The sequence below is a fragment of the Octopus bimaculoides genome, chromosome 27 (assembly GCF_046866305.1).
Source record: "Octopus bimaculoides isolate indiv1 chromosome 27, ASM4686630v1, whole genome shotgun sequence".
Taxonomy (NCBI): Eukaryota; Metazoa; Mollusca; class Cephalopoda; order Octopoda; family Octopodidae; genus Octopus; species Octopus bimaculoides.
Genome location: NC_142954.1, coordinates 3027019 through 3043817, shown reverse-complemented (window position 1 = coordinate 3043817; position 16799 = coordinate 3027019). Strand labels below are relative to the sequence as shown.

The 16799-nt window shown below is 39.0% G+C and overlaps 1 protein-coding gene across 5 annotated transcripts in view; it reads right to left on the bottom strand.

The window, feature by feature from the left end:
- LOC106871147 (transcription initiation protein SPT3 homolog) overlaps nucleotides 1-16799 on the bottom strand; it is a 104623-nt gene that overhangs the window by 11365 nt on the left and 76459 nt on the right. For all 5 annotated transcript variants that reach the window (XM_089343645.1, XM_089343647.1, XM_089343646.1 and 2 more), the window contains one exon: nucleotides 15743-15823. In XM_089343645.1, the coding sequence (XP_089199771.1) occupies nucleotides 15743-15823 (81 nt within the window). The remainder of the gene's footprint in view (nucleotides 1-15742; nucleotides 15824-16799) is intronic.

The following is a 16799-nucleotide window of genomic DNA, read 5'->3' as shown; positions in this document are numbered from 1 at the left end:
TTCTCGGGGGATATTCAGCGTGAGACGGTGTGACAAGGCTGACCCTTTGAATTACAGGCACAACAGAAACAGGAAGCAAGAGTGAGAGAAAGTTGTGGTGGAAGAGTACAGCAGGGTTCGCCACCATCCCCTGCCGGAGCCTCGTGGAGCTTTTAGGTGTTTTCGCTCAATAAACACTCACAATGCCCGGTCTGGGAATCGAAACCGCGATCCTATGACCGCGAGTCCGCTGCCCTAACCACTGAGCCATTGCACCTCCACACACTGATGTAATACACATACATGAACACACAAGCATGTGCATCTCCCCTACTCCGAACGCCTTGCTTCCCTGGGCATGGGCACATCGAAGCTGGCAACTGACTTGGTAGACACGCGCAAGGTTATCCATCCTCTTTCCAATAACAACCCTGGACCCCTTTTCGAATTCCATATGCGAAGAACTCATGGACATGCTTACAAAATCAAAGAAACAACACGGCCGGCACCCATGACTCTTAGAAACATTTTTTTCACGCTCAAAATCACTGAAGCATGGAATAAACTCCCTGCATCAGTTGTTGGCTATCAAGACACAACATCCTTCAAAACTTCCATGCTTCCTGAAATTCGCCAAGTACACCTGATGCCGCAACTCAGGTCATTTTTGTGTTTAATGACCCATTCACTGTTCAGGATTTGTGCATCATGCATGGCTGTGTGGTAAGAACCTCTTTTCCAACCACATGCTTCCGAGTTCAGTCCCACTCCATGACACCTTGGGCAAGCGTCTTCTACTACAGCCTCAGGCCGACCAAATCCTTATGAATGGCTTTTGTAGATGGACACGAAAGAACCCTGTCATATATATATATATATATATATATATATATATAATTATTACAAATTAAAAGGGTAAAGATTTATCAATTTATTAATTTATTAATAAATCAACAATTAATAATTTTTACCAAGCCCTTCGGTATGTAAGCACCATTATCGGTGGAGAACTTATGGTGAAGCAAATGCTTGCTGATCCCTTAATTATGTTTATAAATATATATATATATATATATATATATATATATATATATATATATATATTTATACATACACACACACATACATAATACATGTATACACATATATACACTCATATACACACACCAACACCTACAGTAACAGTTTGGCATTCTGCCAGTTATGACAAGGATTTCAGATGATCAACAGAACAGCCTGCTCGTGAAATTAACATGTGAGTGGCTGAGCATTCCAGAGACACACATACCCTTAATGTAGTCCTCAGGGAGATCCAGCATGACATAACTGACCCCCCCCCCCCTGGCCCCCATTGAATTACAAGTACAACTAAATTTTTTGCCAGCTGAGTGTACTGGAGCAACGTGAAACAAAATGTCTCGCTGAAGGACACAATGCCACCTGGTCTCGGAGACCCTGCAAAGGAAGTCCTTGGGCATGAGCTATGCTCCCCAGGGCTAGCAAATACAGAAATAAACAAATACATAACTACCTCCGCACCCATTTTTCTCCAGCTTTCTTAGTTCTAACCTTGCACAATTAGTTTGCTTGGGTCACGATAACCAGTCAATGCCCTGTGCAACCAATGGAGTTTATTTCCTGTATGAGTTTACCTGTCAAACAAATATCTATTGCTCATACAAAGGTGTATATATATATATATATATATATATATATATATATATACATACACACACACACACACATGCATATGAATAGACATGTATGTACATGTGTATGTAAGTATGTATGTATATATGTGTGTGCATGTGTACATATATATATATATTATATATATTTATTATACATATATGTATGTATGTATATATATATATATATATATATATATATATATATATATATATATAAGCAGAACTTACTTGCAGGTATTGGTATGCAAATCAGAGGTGCAATCTGTGTGGGTGTTTTTTCAAAACGCTGTCTGGTTTAAAAAGCCACATCAGACGCCATGAAAGGGCTAAGGTGTAGGTGCAGGAGGTGGTCAAACTCTGTTTCAGGAGTAGACAACCACTATACTATATGTATGTATGTATGTATGTATGTATATATATATATATATATATATATATATACATATACATATATATATATGCTGCTAGGCATTCATGTGAGAATGAGCTTTTTGAAATGATTTTTTTATGTACATCAATGTATGCAAATATATACACCCACACAGAGATTTACGTATCTATATACATATAGATAGGGAAATAGATAAATAAACAAGCGTGTATGTGTGTGTGTGTGTGTGTGTGTGTAAATTTTTGTCTTTTACTCTTTCACTTGTTTCAGTCGTTAAACTGTGGCCATGCTGGGGCACTGCCTGGAAGGGGTTTTTTCATCAAACAAATCGGTCCCAGTACTTATTAGTTGTAAGTTTGGTACTCGTTCCTCACCATTCTTTTGCCAAAACTGTCTAAGTTATGGAGAGGTAAACAAACCAACGCCGGTTACCAAGCACACACACACACACACACACACACACAAAAGGCGGTGAGCTGGCGGAAACATTAGCACGCCGGGCGATATGCTTAGCGGTATTTCGTCTGCTGCTATGTTCTGAGTTCAAATTCTGCCGAGGTCAACTTTGCCCTTCGTCCTTTCGAGGTCGATAAATTAAGTACCATTTACACACTGGGGTCGATGTAATCGACTTAATCCGTTTCTCAGATACTTTTGACATCTCGTATATATATCCAATGAAAAGAAGAAGAAGAAGAAGGCAAAGAAAATATTTTAACACATCTTTAACCCTTTTGTTATCTTATTCCTGTTGAGATGCTCTGTGTTTCTTTTTTTTTTCAATTAATTCTGAATATAACAAAGAATTTAGTAAAATACACCAATGGCACTCATGCCGGTGGCATGTAAAAGGCAACCACTACACACTTGGAGTGGTTGGCACTAGGAAGGGCATCCAGCCGTAGAAACCATGCCAAATCAGACTGGAACTTGGTGCAGCTCCCTGGCTTACCATTTCCAGTCAAAGCACACAACCCGTCCCAGCATCAAAAGCAGACATTAAACGAATGATGAAGACGATGACGATGATGATGATTTGGCGTTAGGAAGGGCATCCAGCTGTAGAAACTCTGCCAAATCAGAATGGAGCCTGGTGTAGCCATCTGGTTCACCAGTCCTCAGTCAAATCGTCCAACCCATGCTAGCAGGGAAAGCAGACATTAAACGATGATGATGACATACATCTACAGACACACACACACTCATATATATATATATATATATATATACATATATATACATCTACACACACATAAACACAGATATATATATATATATATATATATATATACACACACACACAGTGCCTGTCTTTCTTAGGCTCTTGCAGCTTGTCTCAAGACATCCACCCCTGCTGCACCCTCCCACCCGTTCCACCCCCCCCCCCCCGCCACGCATGCACGTGCATCTCGAGGTCAAAATGCCTGCGTCACCAGTTGCTCCAATAATGAAACTGTTGTACGCCAAGAAGAGCAGCATTCCAAAACGGTCTACAAAGAGGATGTCTGCACCAGTCAGCAAAGCAGGCCTTTGCACTGCATCTGCAGCAGATGCACCGAACAGCCCCAGTGCACCAGATATCACCATTGTGTGCAAGACGCAGGTACCCGCCACCACCACCACCGCTGCCACCACCACCACTGCTAACTGAATTAAAACACCAGCATTTTGGTGCAATGAGAGTAAAGGTGTTTGCTGGGGTGGGGGAACCGGCCGGGTGGTGTTGGTGGTGGCGTTGGGAGTGTAGTGCGCCGAGGCTGTATGGATAGAAGGTGGAGGTGGGGATGATGTGGCACGGAGGGCCCAGGGATGTGGTATAATTTGTGGTTATGTAGGGATACATGGGGGCCCTCCCCAGTTGTGGTTGTCGTGGTGGTGGTAAGCGGAGTGGTGAGGGTGTCTGGTGTGGGTGGTGGTGATGGTAGTGTCGGCGGCGACAACAGAATGTGGGGGTGTGACAGAGGTGGTGTTGGCGGTGGCGGTGGTCGTGCTGTCGATGTGATAATGTGTTAGTGCAACAGGGTGTACAGTGGTGGTGGTGGTGGTGGCGGTGGTGGTGGTTGTGCGCAGAAGGGGTAGGTTGGAGAGATGAAGTGCAGGTCATGTGGTTGCTGAGTGCAAGGGAAGCTGTTGTTTCACAGAGATGATGATGATGCTGGGATGTGTGTGTGTGTGTGTGCATGCGTATGTGTATGTGCACATGCATATGCATCTACTTTAGCGTGTGTGTATGTGTACATATATATATACATGTATATACACATACATACACATATATATATGTGTGTGTGTGTGTATTCATGTATACACATGTATATATTAATATGTACAAACACACACATACACACAGACACACACATATACATCCATATATGCATACAAGTATGTATGTATGTATGCAAATACATGCATTCCGACATATATCTACACATACTCACAGACACATGTACATATATATTAATACACACACACGCATACATGCATATTTATTACATATAATTATATATATATATATACACACACACACACACACACACACACACGTTTGTGTGTGTGAACACACACATACAAAAAACTCACAAGTCATTTGGGGAAGCCTAAAGTGAGGAAGTTAAGAAAGAGGGTAGTGTGTGTGTGTGTGTGTGTGTTCGTGTGTGTGTGTGTGTGTGTGTTAGTTCATGAATGCATGTGTATAAGAATGTGCGTGCATAAAAGTCAGTGAGGGTTTCTGTGTGTGTGTGTGTGTGTGTGTGTATTTATGTAAGTTATCCTGAAGAAGTGTGAAAAACATGTGCTGAGAGGAGATGGGAGGGAATGAACGGGTGACTGAGTGCAGAAATCCTACAAGACTGTTTACACAGGGTGGACGGGTGTATATATGTATGCATGTATATATATATATATATATATATATATATATATACACACACACACACACACGCACACACATATATATATATATATATATATACACATATATGTATACACACACACACTTATAAATATATATGCATACATATAAATACATATATATATATATATATATATATATGCAAAAACACACATATTTATGTGTGTGTGTAGAGAGAGAGAGAGAGAAAGTATTTATTGCGTAAATGCGTAGATGCACTTGTAGTTTTGTGTGTGTATGTGAGAGTGTGTCCGTATGTGTGTGTGTGTATGTCTATGGGGAGAGAAAAAGAGAAAGCATTGTGTGTATGTGTTTATGTGTGTGTGCGTGTATGTGTGTACAAATTAACAGTGTGTGTACAAATTAACAGTGTGTGTATGTGTGTGTGCATGTCTATATGTATGGAAAGAATAGATGTTTTTGGGTGTATGTGAGCATGTGTGTGTCTATATGGAGAGAAAAAGAGAGAGAGACACAGAGAGAGTGAGAGAAAGTGGGTATGTTTGTTTATGTGTGTGTATGTGTGCGTGCGTGTCCCCACCATTGCTTGGTGTGTTTATGTCCTTGTAACTTAGCAGTTCGACAAAAAAGACTGATAGAATAAGTACTAGGCTTACAAAGAATAAGTCCGGCGGGGTGAGTGCTACAAAGGTTTTTACCAAACCCAAACATCTTCTCCAACCGAACATGCTTTAGTTTTTCTCAGAGGAGAAAAATTTCTGCCAGGATCCGATGGGGAACGCACAGAGCAACCATTGATTTGCCGTGTCCCCAAAACAATGATCAAGAGTGATAAAAAATCAAACACCCAGTCAACATCATGGGGTTTGGAGTGATTACTAGTGATGGCGACGTTATGCCTCCATTTATCTTCCCCCACAGCCTCAGACACAACATGGAAGCCTACATCAAGTGCCTGGAGGAGGTAGTGCTGCCCTGGGTCAAGAAGGCGGTTACTGAAAGACCCTATGTCTGGCAATGGGACTCTTCACCATACCACACAAGCAGGAGGACCCAGACATGGCTGTCAGACAATTTCTGTGACCACATCATCCCTAACATCTGGCCAACTAACTCTCCAAACTGCAACCACACTTGATTATTATGTGTAGGGTGCAGTTGAGTGATAGACCAAAAAGACTCCTTGTCAAATATGCACACTGGCATTACCCATCTGGCTTCATTTCCTTGAAGTATGTATGTGTGTATATGTATATATATATATATATATATATATATATATATATATATATATATATATATATATATATATATATATATATATATATATTTATATATAAAAGTACTTGACACCATTGGTTATGAATGACCACGGGTGCACTTAAAAGGCTCCCCTCCAGGGTACAAGTCTGGGTGTAAGGTCACCTCACCGTCGAACGCACAACCTAAGGTTGTTGTTTTTATGGAAGACCAGCAGTCGCCCATGCATACCGGCTTCCCCTCTCCACGCCACCAATGTTATCCAAGGGAAAGGCAAAGGGGCCGATACAGCTTGGTGCCTGTGACGTCGCAATTCATTTCTACAGCTGAGTGAACTGGAACAACATGAAATAAAGTGTCTTGCTAAAGAACACAACACGCAGCCCGGTCCAGGAATTGAACTCACAACCTCACGATTGTAAGCTAAACGCTCTAACCACTGAGCCATGCGCCTTCACACATACACACACACATACATACATATATACATATATATATATATACACATATGCACATACACACACACATATATATATATATATGCATGTGTATGTGTGTGTGTATGGATGCATGTGTATATTTGTGTGTCCCACCGCTACTGCTTATTTATGGCCCCCATAACTTCACAGATCAGCAAAAAGAGACTGATAAACCACATACCAGAACTTAAACCCTGGGCCCAATTTGTACAACCAAGACCCTAATAGGTGGAGCTCCAGCATAGCTACGACCCAGAGACTGAAACGAATACATGGATACAAGACTAACGAGCTACCCACCATTCCGCAACACTAATTAAATCACCTAACTAATCAGACACACTATCAATTATATCTAACGAATTACATAGAAGGAGCAATAGATGACTGTTCTCGTAGCTAATTACTCTGCTATGTGTATCTGGTGCATTGGTGCAGCTAAAGTCCTGATGCACCACAAATGTGTAAGAAAATACTTCCACAGATTTTCTGTACTCAATGGCTGCTCTCAATGTACATTATAGAGATTGTGAAAGTGTGTGTGTGCGTGTGCGTGTGTGTGCATGTGTGTGTGCGTGTGTGTATGTGTATGTATGTGTGTGTAGCTTTGTATGTGTGTGTATATATGTATGTATAAATTATATGTATATATGTGCACAAATACACACTAAATATATATATATATATATATATATATATATATATATGTGTGTGTGTGTGTGTGTGTGTGTGTGTACGCAGTATTTATACACATATGTACATATTTATATCTATAGATACACACACACACAAACACATATATAGTGTGTGTGTATGAATGTGTGTATTTATACGTATCTGTCTATGTTTATTTATCTACACACACACACACACACACACACACACACACATATGACAGAAACACATACATACATACATACATACATACATACATATATATATATATATATATATATATATATATATATACATTTCTGAGCGCAATTTAGATGACAATATATTCACCACACCCTATATATATCTATACGACAGGCTTCTTTCAGTTTCCATCTACCAAATCCACTCATAAGGTTTTGGTTGGCCTGAGGCTATATTCTACATTTGAAAACACGTGCCCAAGGTGTCATGCAGTGGGACTGAACCCAGAACCATGTGATTGGGAAGCAAGTTTCTTACCACACAGCCACGCCTCTGCCGTTCTCTCTCTCTCTCTCTCTCTCTCTCTCTCTATATATATATATATATATATATATATATATATATATATATATGTGTGTGTGTGTGTGTGTGTGTATTGCATACATATATTTATTTCCATATGCATTATGTGTGCTGTCCTTGCATACGGGCAGGTGCCCTTGCAACCCTTTCCAGCTGGGTATCCCTAATCCTGCAGGTTTATGGGTGTTGATGCCATGTCAAAAGCACTCGTACTCCGGCTGTGCAGAAGCACCCAGTCCACACTCTCTAATGTGGTTGGCATTTGGAAGGGCATCCAGCTGTAAAAAAAAAAACCATGCCGAAACAGACATGGAGGCTGGGCCAAGGCAGCTCCTGTCAAACCGTCCAACCCATGCCAGCATGGGAAATGGACGTTAAATAATGATGATGATGATGATGATGATGATGATGATGATGATGATGATGATGATGATGATTTTACATGCACGTGCATGTGTGTGTATATACACATGCATAAACACACACACACATATCTTTGCATACTTTTCATATATACTGTGTATATATATATATATATATATATTTACATACATACAAATACACACACACAAACATCTATGTTTATTTATGCCACGTCTGTTTTTGCATGCTAGCATGGGTTAGACAAATACAAAAGGCATTGTTTTTACAGCTGGATGCTCTTCCTGTCACTTAACCTTACCTGTTTTTCAAGCAACGGATCTCTCATTCCAAGCAACTTTAAATACACAAAAGTCTGCATCAATTTCTTGACAGGAGAAATACCAGCAGATCGCTGGGTATGTGTGTATATGGTGGGGGAAGAATTTCGAATAAATGAACAGCAGATATACACACACACAGATACATTCGTACACACACCCATACATCAATACACAAACATACACACACATATACATACATACATATGTATGCATATATATGTGTGTGTGTATATATATCTATCTATATATATGTATGTATATGTATCTGTGTAGATATATATATGTGTGTGTATAGATGTATATGTATGTCTATATATGCATATATATATATATATATATATATATATATATATATATATATATTTATATATGACAGGCTTCTTGAAGTTTTCGTCTAAGAAATCCACTCACAAGGCCTTGCTCGGCCTGAGGCTGTAGTAGAAGATACTTGTCCAAGATGCTACGCAGTGGGACTGAACCCAGAACCTTGTGGTTGGGAAGCAAGCTTCTTACCACACAGCCACTCCTGCGCCTATATATATATATATATATATATATATATATATATATATATATATATGTGTGTGTGTGTGTGTGTGTGTGTGTGTGTGTGTGTGTGTGTATATATATATGACGGGCTTCTTTCACTTTCTGTCTACCAAATCCACTCACAAGGCTTTGGTCGGCCCGAGGCTACCGTAGAAGACACTTGCCCAAGGTGCCACACAGTGGGACTGAACCCAGAACCATGAGGTTGGTAAGCAAGATTCTTACCACAGCTACTCCTTAGTTATTTTTCGTAACAGGAAGGATGCATTTAGTCTTTGATATAGGAAAAGACTATATGGTCGTATCTGGAATGCTTATGATAACAAGTTAACACACAGAGGCTACCCTAGCATTGACCTAGGGTTAAACAAATATGATTACAGGCATAGATGCATTTTTGTATGTTTGTATGTATATCTTTGTGTAGGTGTCTGTGTGTGTGTGTGTGTGTGTGTGTGTGTGTGCATCGGTAAAATTTGTTTGCGTATGCATGTTTTGCTGCAGTATAATGTAGTGAGTGTGTGTGTGTATGTGTGTGTCCATGCGTATGTGTGTGTGCTTTGCTGCAGTTTAATGCTGTGTATGTGTGTGCATGTGCGTATGTGTGTACTGTGCCTGTACGTATGTATATACTAAATGTAATAAAGTATACTGCGTGAAATATTTGTGTGTATATATATACATATATATATATATATATATATATATATATATATATATATATATATATATATATATATATATATGAGAGTGTGTGTGTGTGTATAGCTTATGTAAATGTATATATATGTATATGATCATGAATGTGTATGAAATCTGTGTGTGTGTGTGCATGTGTGTATGTTACAATATAATAATTTACTCTCTGTGAGTTTACATGTGTATAAAATGCCTATGCATGTGTGTGCACATGTGCCTGCATGTGTGTGTGTGTGTGTGTGTGTGTGAAATATGTAAGGTTATGTACGAAACATACATGTATGAGTATGTATGCGAACGTGAATGCATGTGTGTGTATTTGTCTATACGTTTGTGCGTGCATATGTGTGTGAGTTTTCTCGTTATAATTTAAAGCTAAACATACATTAGCAAAAACAAAAACAACAAGCAGAAAAAAAAAATTAAAAAACCAGGTTATCTTGTACCAAAGACGTAGTAAAAATAGAAGCATTCTTCCTCACCGCCCTGCCGCCACCCCCTCACTCGAGCACTGCTTCTTCCCCCCTGCCCCCCTCTCTCTCTCTCGGCACCACGGTGCACTGATGCACCCAGTCCACTCAATGACACCCTCTGCCCCCCCCCCGCAAAAAAACCTAAAAAAATAATAATAAATCTGGAGTTTAATGATTATACATCAACAGCTGCAACACCAAGCAAACCAATTTACTCCCCCTCCTCCTCCTCCTCCTCCTCCTCCTCCCCTCCTCCTACTACTACTACTATTAATAATAATAATAATAATAATAGTAATAATCCTTTTTACAATAGGCACGGCACAAGGCCTGAAATTTTGGAGGAGGGAACCAGTTGATTGCATTGACCCCCATGCACAGCTGGTACTTAATTTATCGACCCCCGAAAAGATGAAAGGCTAAGTCGACCTTGGCGGAATTTGAACCCAGAACGTCAAAATGGGCGAAATGTCGCTAAGCGTTTTATCTGACATGACAGTTTTGAACCTGGGTTCTCATTCCTAAGGTATTTTTCGATGTTGTTATTATTATTATTATGATTATTATTATTATTATTATTATTATTATTATTATTATTCAGTTCACTGCTTGAAGTCATCATCATCATCATCATCATCATCGTTGTTGTTTAACGTCCGCTTTCCATGCTAGCATGGGTTGGACGATTTGACTGAGGACTGGTGAAACCGGATGGCAACACCAGGCTCCAATCTGATTTGGCAGAGTTTCTACAGCTGGATGCCCTTCCTAACGCCCACCACTCAGAGAGTGTAGTGGGTGCTTTTACGTGTCACCCGCACGAAGGCCAGTCGGGTGGTACTGGCAACAGCCACGCTCAAAATGGTGTATTTTATGTGCCACCCACACAAGAGCCAGTCATGGGGCACTGGCAACGATCTTGCTCGAAAACCTACAAGGCCAGTCAGGTGGTACTGGCAATGGCCACGCTCAAAATGGTGTATTTTATGTGCCACCCGCACAAGAGCCAGCTGAGGGGCACTGGCAACGATCTTGCTCGAAAACCCTACAAGGCCAGTCAAGTGGTACTGGCAATGGCCACGCTCAAAATGGTGTATTTTATGTGTCACCCACACAAGAGCCAGCCCAGGAGCACTGGCAACGTTCTTGCTCGAAAACCCTACAAGGCCAGTCAGGTGGTACTGGCAATGGCCACGCTCAAAATGGTGTATTTTATGTGCCACCCGCACAAGAGCCAGCCCAGGGGCACTGGCAACGATTCATTATGATCATCATTATTATTATTATTATTATTATTATTATTATTATTATTCAGGTCACTGCCTGGAATTGAACTCGTAATCTTGGGGTTAGTAGCCCACGCTCTTAACCACATGGGGTACTAGAGCAAGCTTTCAAAGAACAAGAAGGTGAGCATAAGAAAGGATACAGGTCGTGGATCACGGGGGGGGGGGTGAAAGGGAGGGAGCCAGCATAAGAGTGTGGGGTGAGAGGAACAGATGGTTAAAGATTGATGTAGAGGTGAATGAAATGAGTGATGTACAAGAGTGGGGGGTGTAGTTCAAGGCAAACACCAGTATGGAGACGAGTGTGTGGGTGGCGTTTGGCAGATTACCCGCATGGGATCAGATTAATGGATTAGAACTGACTAAACAACAACAACAACCTGTGTATCACAGGACTCCTGGATCAGGTCTGACCGAGGGCTAAACACCGATAACCACAACTGGCCAATTGATCGGATATTTTGATGAGAAATAGAATAAGAATAACACAAATGTTAGTAGAATGCTAGCTGCTAACTACTTCCTGTTTAGAGCTTGCCACTTCCTGTCTAAGGTTTGCCATTTCCTGTCAAAGGAAGAACTTACCAATGACTGGTGTAAATGGAACTCAACTTTTGTATTACATAATACGTGTGTGTGTGTGTGCATGTGTGTGTATACTTAATTATATATACATAGCAATGGCTGATGTAAATGGATTCCACTTTTGTATTACATAATATATGTATGTATGTATGTGTGTGTGTGTATACATCGGTATCTGCCATGACTGCTATTTTTATTTGGATTCTTCTCAAGCACACAAAAGGAACTGAGCCAATTTGCCTCTGTGAGGCCCAACGCTAGAGAGTAACTCAGCCACTTTGCCTCCGTGAGGCCCAACATTCAAAAGGTGTTCTTTATGTGCCACTAGCACACATATGTATCTATATATGTGTGTGTGTGTAGAGTGTTAGGTGTGATGTACAGAATTGAATATTGAAAAAAAAAGTCGTCAGAATTTTGGAATAACTTCTTTCATTTATTTTATACATATATTAGCGCTTTTGTTCGTCTTTCAAAATTGTTAAATATATATATATATACACACACATACATTCATGCTTACACACACACACACACACACACATATACACAGACACAAAGACAAACATACACACATGCACATATATAAACAGGCAAACAAAAGTTAAAAATAACAAAACTACAAAAGTTAAAAGAAAATGACAAAACAAATAAATATGTACATACACACACACACGCGCATATATATGTATATATATATATATATATATATATATATATATATATATATATATATATATATATATATATACATATATATATTTTCTGCGTCTCACATTATTAGGCAAATCAACCTTCTCTCAATTAATAATTCTATATTCGTTCAAAACAAGTTTTTTTCCCACTGTCTGTTGGCAACACCTATTTGCGCACCTTCTGTTAAAATAAGTCGGATTTGTATAGGCACCGACAAATGGCAGCATTATTAGGCAAGTATAATAAAAATGATAACTGTGTCAGAAGAAACATTAATTTAATTCAACAGTAAAGGTTTAACAAAAAAAATTATACGTGAAAGACTTAATGGTAAATGTAACAATGCATTCGAATGACAATAAACATGGGATTATGATGTCATGCAGATCTTAATGTTTGATCTATCGTCCTCCACATGCAATAACCTTCCTTATGCACTCATCCATTCAATTTGTCAAGGTGGTGATATCATTTTGTGTCATACTATGTGCAGCATCTACAAAAGCATCTCAGAGGGTAACTTTACTTGAAAACTGCCTTCCATCTTATTTCTTTATTGTCCACAAGGGGCCAAACACAGCTGAAGATTGCTCTACATATTACATTTAATGTAATGCTCGCATTACTTAAATAAATGGAGTGGCATGAAACGTGCGTACTGCAATCATCTTTAAAATCCGTGTTGCTTATTTTGATTTTTTGATCACCTTGCTCTTAGAATGGTTTTTGTATAATGCCATACTATATTCTGGTGCCTAAACATAAGTACCATATTCAATTTTGAATCTAAATCTAAATCTTATATATATATATATATATATATATATATGTGTGTGTGTGTGTGTGTGTGTGTGTGTGTGTCCACACAGTAATATCATGATTAACACTTTCGATACATTCCCACAGTGAACCTCCATTAAACAGGGCCATTGTAACATAAGTAGAGCAACAGGCTTTACAGGCCATTTTTAACAATGAACCAAACCCCAATGAAGGTGATATATATATATATATATGTATACATACATACACACATACATATATATATATATATATATATATATATATATATATATATATATAGATGGAGCACTCGGTGACTTTTCAGCACCTCACACAACGTGATGTCACACATTCTGATCTCAATCATAATGAAATTAGGAATCAAGTTTAATTTGGAGCTAATGTTATTATAGAATTAATAAACAGATTAAATTAATCAGCTTTAATCTCTAGCACCCATTCATACTCACCAGTGTTTCGGTTTGAAGCTATCTGTGAGAAACAGGACAGAAGATGGCAAAATCTATTGTGTGGAGGTCACTGGTTGTGTTTTTGAAGAATACGACTAATACCATCTTTGGTTTCTTGGGTCTTCTCTAAAGCAATTTATAACAGGAGGGGGAGGTCATCATCATCACCCCTTCAACATTTCCTTCCCTATGATTACATGGGTCAGTGGGAGTTTATTGAGGCGGATTTTCTTCTACAGCTGGGTGCCTTTTCTGTTGCCAACATTCATCTGTTTCCAAGTATTCTTTTATTCTGTTATTCTTTTTACTTGCTTTGGTCATTTGACTGCAGCCATGCTGGAGCACCGCCTTTAGTCGAACAAATTGACCCCAGGACTTATTCTTTTGTGAGCATGGTACTTATTCTATCGGTCTCTTTGGCCACACCACTAAATTGCAGGGACGTAAACACGCCAATATCAGTTGTCAGCGATGGTGGTGCTCATGGGAGGGACAGACACACAAATACATACATATATATATATATGACGGGCTTCTTTCAGTTTCTAGCTACCAAATCCACTCACAAGGCTTTTGGTCATATATATACCCATATTTATTAAGGATGTCCAGAAAAATCTCTCTTTACCTCCCACCTGTGTTCCCAGGCTAGCTTTATCCTTGGTGAACTAGTCCATGGCTTCTATAATCTTTGCAATGTTATTTTTGAAAAATTTTTTTCAATAGTAAGAATTCGTTTTCGTGTTCCAGGTTCTACAATGGGGTCACCAAGTTCGGTTTGGATTCTTTGCAGTGCTTACAGCTGCAGATATTCAATAGGCAAACACTTAGCATGAGAACTTACCAACTTCTCTGAACCTTATGTGCAGACGTGATGCATTTTTCCTTCATTCGCTGACTTAATGATGCCATTGATAACTGCTGGTACCATTACTTCAGAAAATTCCAGAACATCACTGAATGCTTCTCACATGCATATATGTATGTATGTGTGTATATATATATATATATATATATATATATATATATGAAAATCCACTCACAAGGCTTTGGTCGGCCCGAGGCTATAGTAGAAGACACTTGCTCAAGGTGCCATGCAGTGGAACTGAACCCGGAACCATGTAGTTCATAAGCAAGCTACTTACCACACAGCCACTCCTGCGCCTGTATATATATTTATATAAGGTTATGAAGGGTATTGCATTCAACCAAACCCAAAGATACATGTAATACCGAGTAAGTGCTGTATACCGGCTAGTTTTGCCCCATTCGTTGTATAAATATGAGTGGGGAATATAACATAGGGTGTGTATTAGCGTGTGTATGTATAAAGAGAGAAAAGTATAAAGAGAACAATGGCAAAGTTAGAAATATATTTTATATTTTATCCATAAAATATATTTCTAACTTTACCATTGTTCTCTTTATCCTTTTCTCTATTTATATATATTTATTTATTTATTTATGTGTTTCAGCCAAGTGGCTGCGGTCATGCTGGTGCACCATAGTGCAGTGTCTTCTCGGTGTAATATTTTAATTATTGTTGCTGATATTTTTTAAAAAAAGGTGTAAAAAGAGGTAAGAATTTGAGAAGAATTAATTACCTGTTTGATCAAAAGAAGAGATGAAGTCATAACACATCTTATGTCTTTTTTTCTGTGGAGGCTGACCTTGTTTCTCAAGAACTGCAAAAAGGCAGATTTAGCAAAAAAAAATAAAATCAACGAATTCAAGTAAGGAATCTTAATGAAATATTTAAAAATATTTGTTTAAAACACAAAAAACAAATGTGCACCGATTATCTTCTCTCGTTGTCTGTATTCTGGAAGAGATTCTGCGAATATATACGGAGGTGAATCAGGAAGTAAGGGTAAAAAGAGTAAAGGCCCCCTTTGGTCGTAAATGACCATGGGATTGCACTTAGAAAGTTACTCTCTGAGGCACAAGTCTGAGCAGTCACCCATGCATACCACTCTCCCCTCTCCATGCCACCGATGTTATCCAAGGGTTAGGCAAAGGGGGCCAATAAGGCTTGGCACCAGTGATGTCACAACTCATTTCTTACAGCTGAGTAAACTGGGACAATGTAAAACAAAGTGACTTGCTTGAGAACACAACACACAGCCTGGTCCGGGAATCGAACTCACTACCTTATGATTGTGAGCTCAACGGTCTAACCACTGAGCCATGCACTGTCACCAAATCAGGCTGTAATGCAATTTTATTTGCATTACCTTCTGAGTCATCCCGCCTCATCATCATCAAGGTCGACTTTGCCTTTCATCCTTTCGGGGGTCGATAAATTAAGTACCAGTTGCATACTGAGGTCGATGTAATCGATTACTCCCCTCCCCTAACATTTCAGGTCTTGTGCCTTTAGTAGATATGATTATTATTATTATTATTATTATTATTATTATTATTATTATTACTACTACTACTACTACTACTACTACTACTACTACTACTACTACTACTAAGATTGTTAGCTGGCAGAATCATTACCACACGGGGCCAAATGCATAGCAGCCTTTCATTCATTTTTATGTCCTGGGTTCAAATTCTGCCAGAGATAACTTCTCCTTTATTCCTTTCAGAGTTGATAAAATAAGTACCAGTGATACACTTGGGTTGAGGATATCAACTAAAACTGCAGGACCT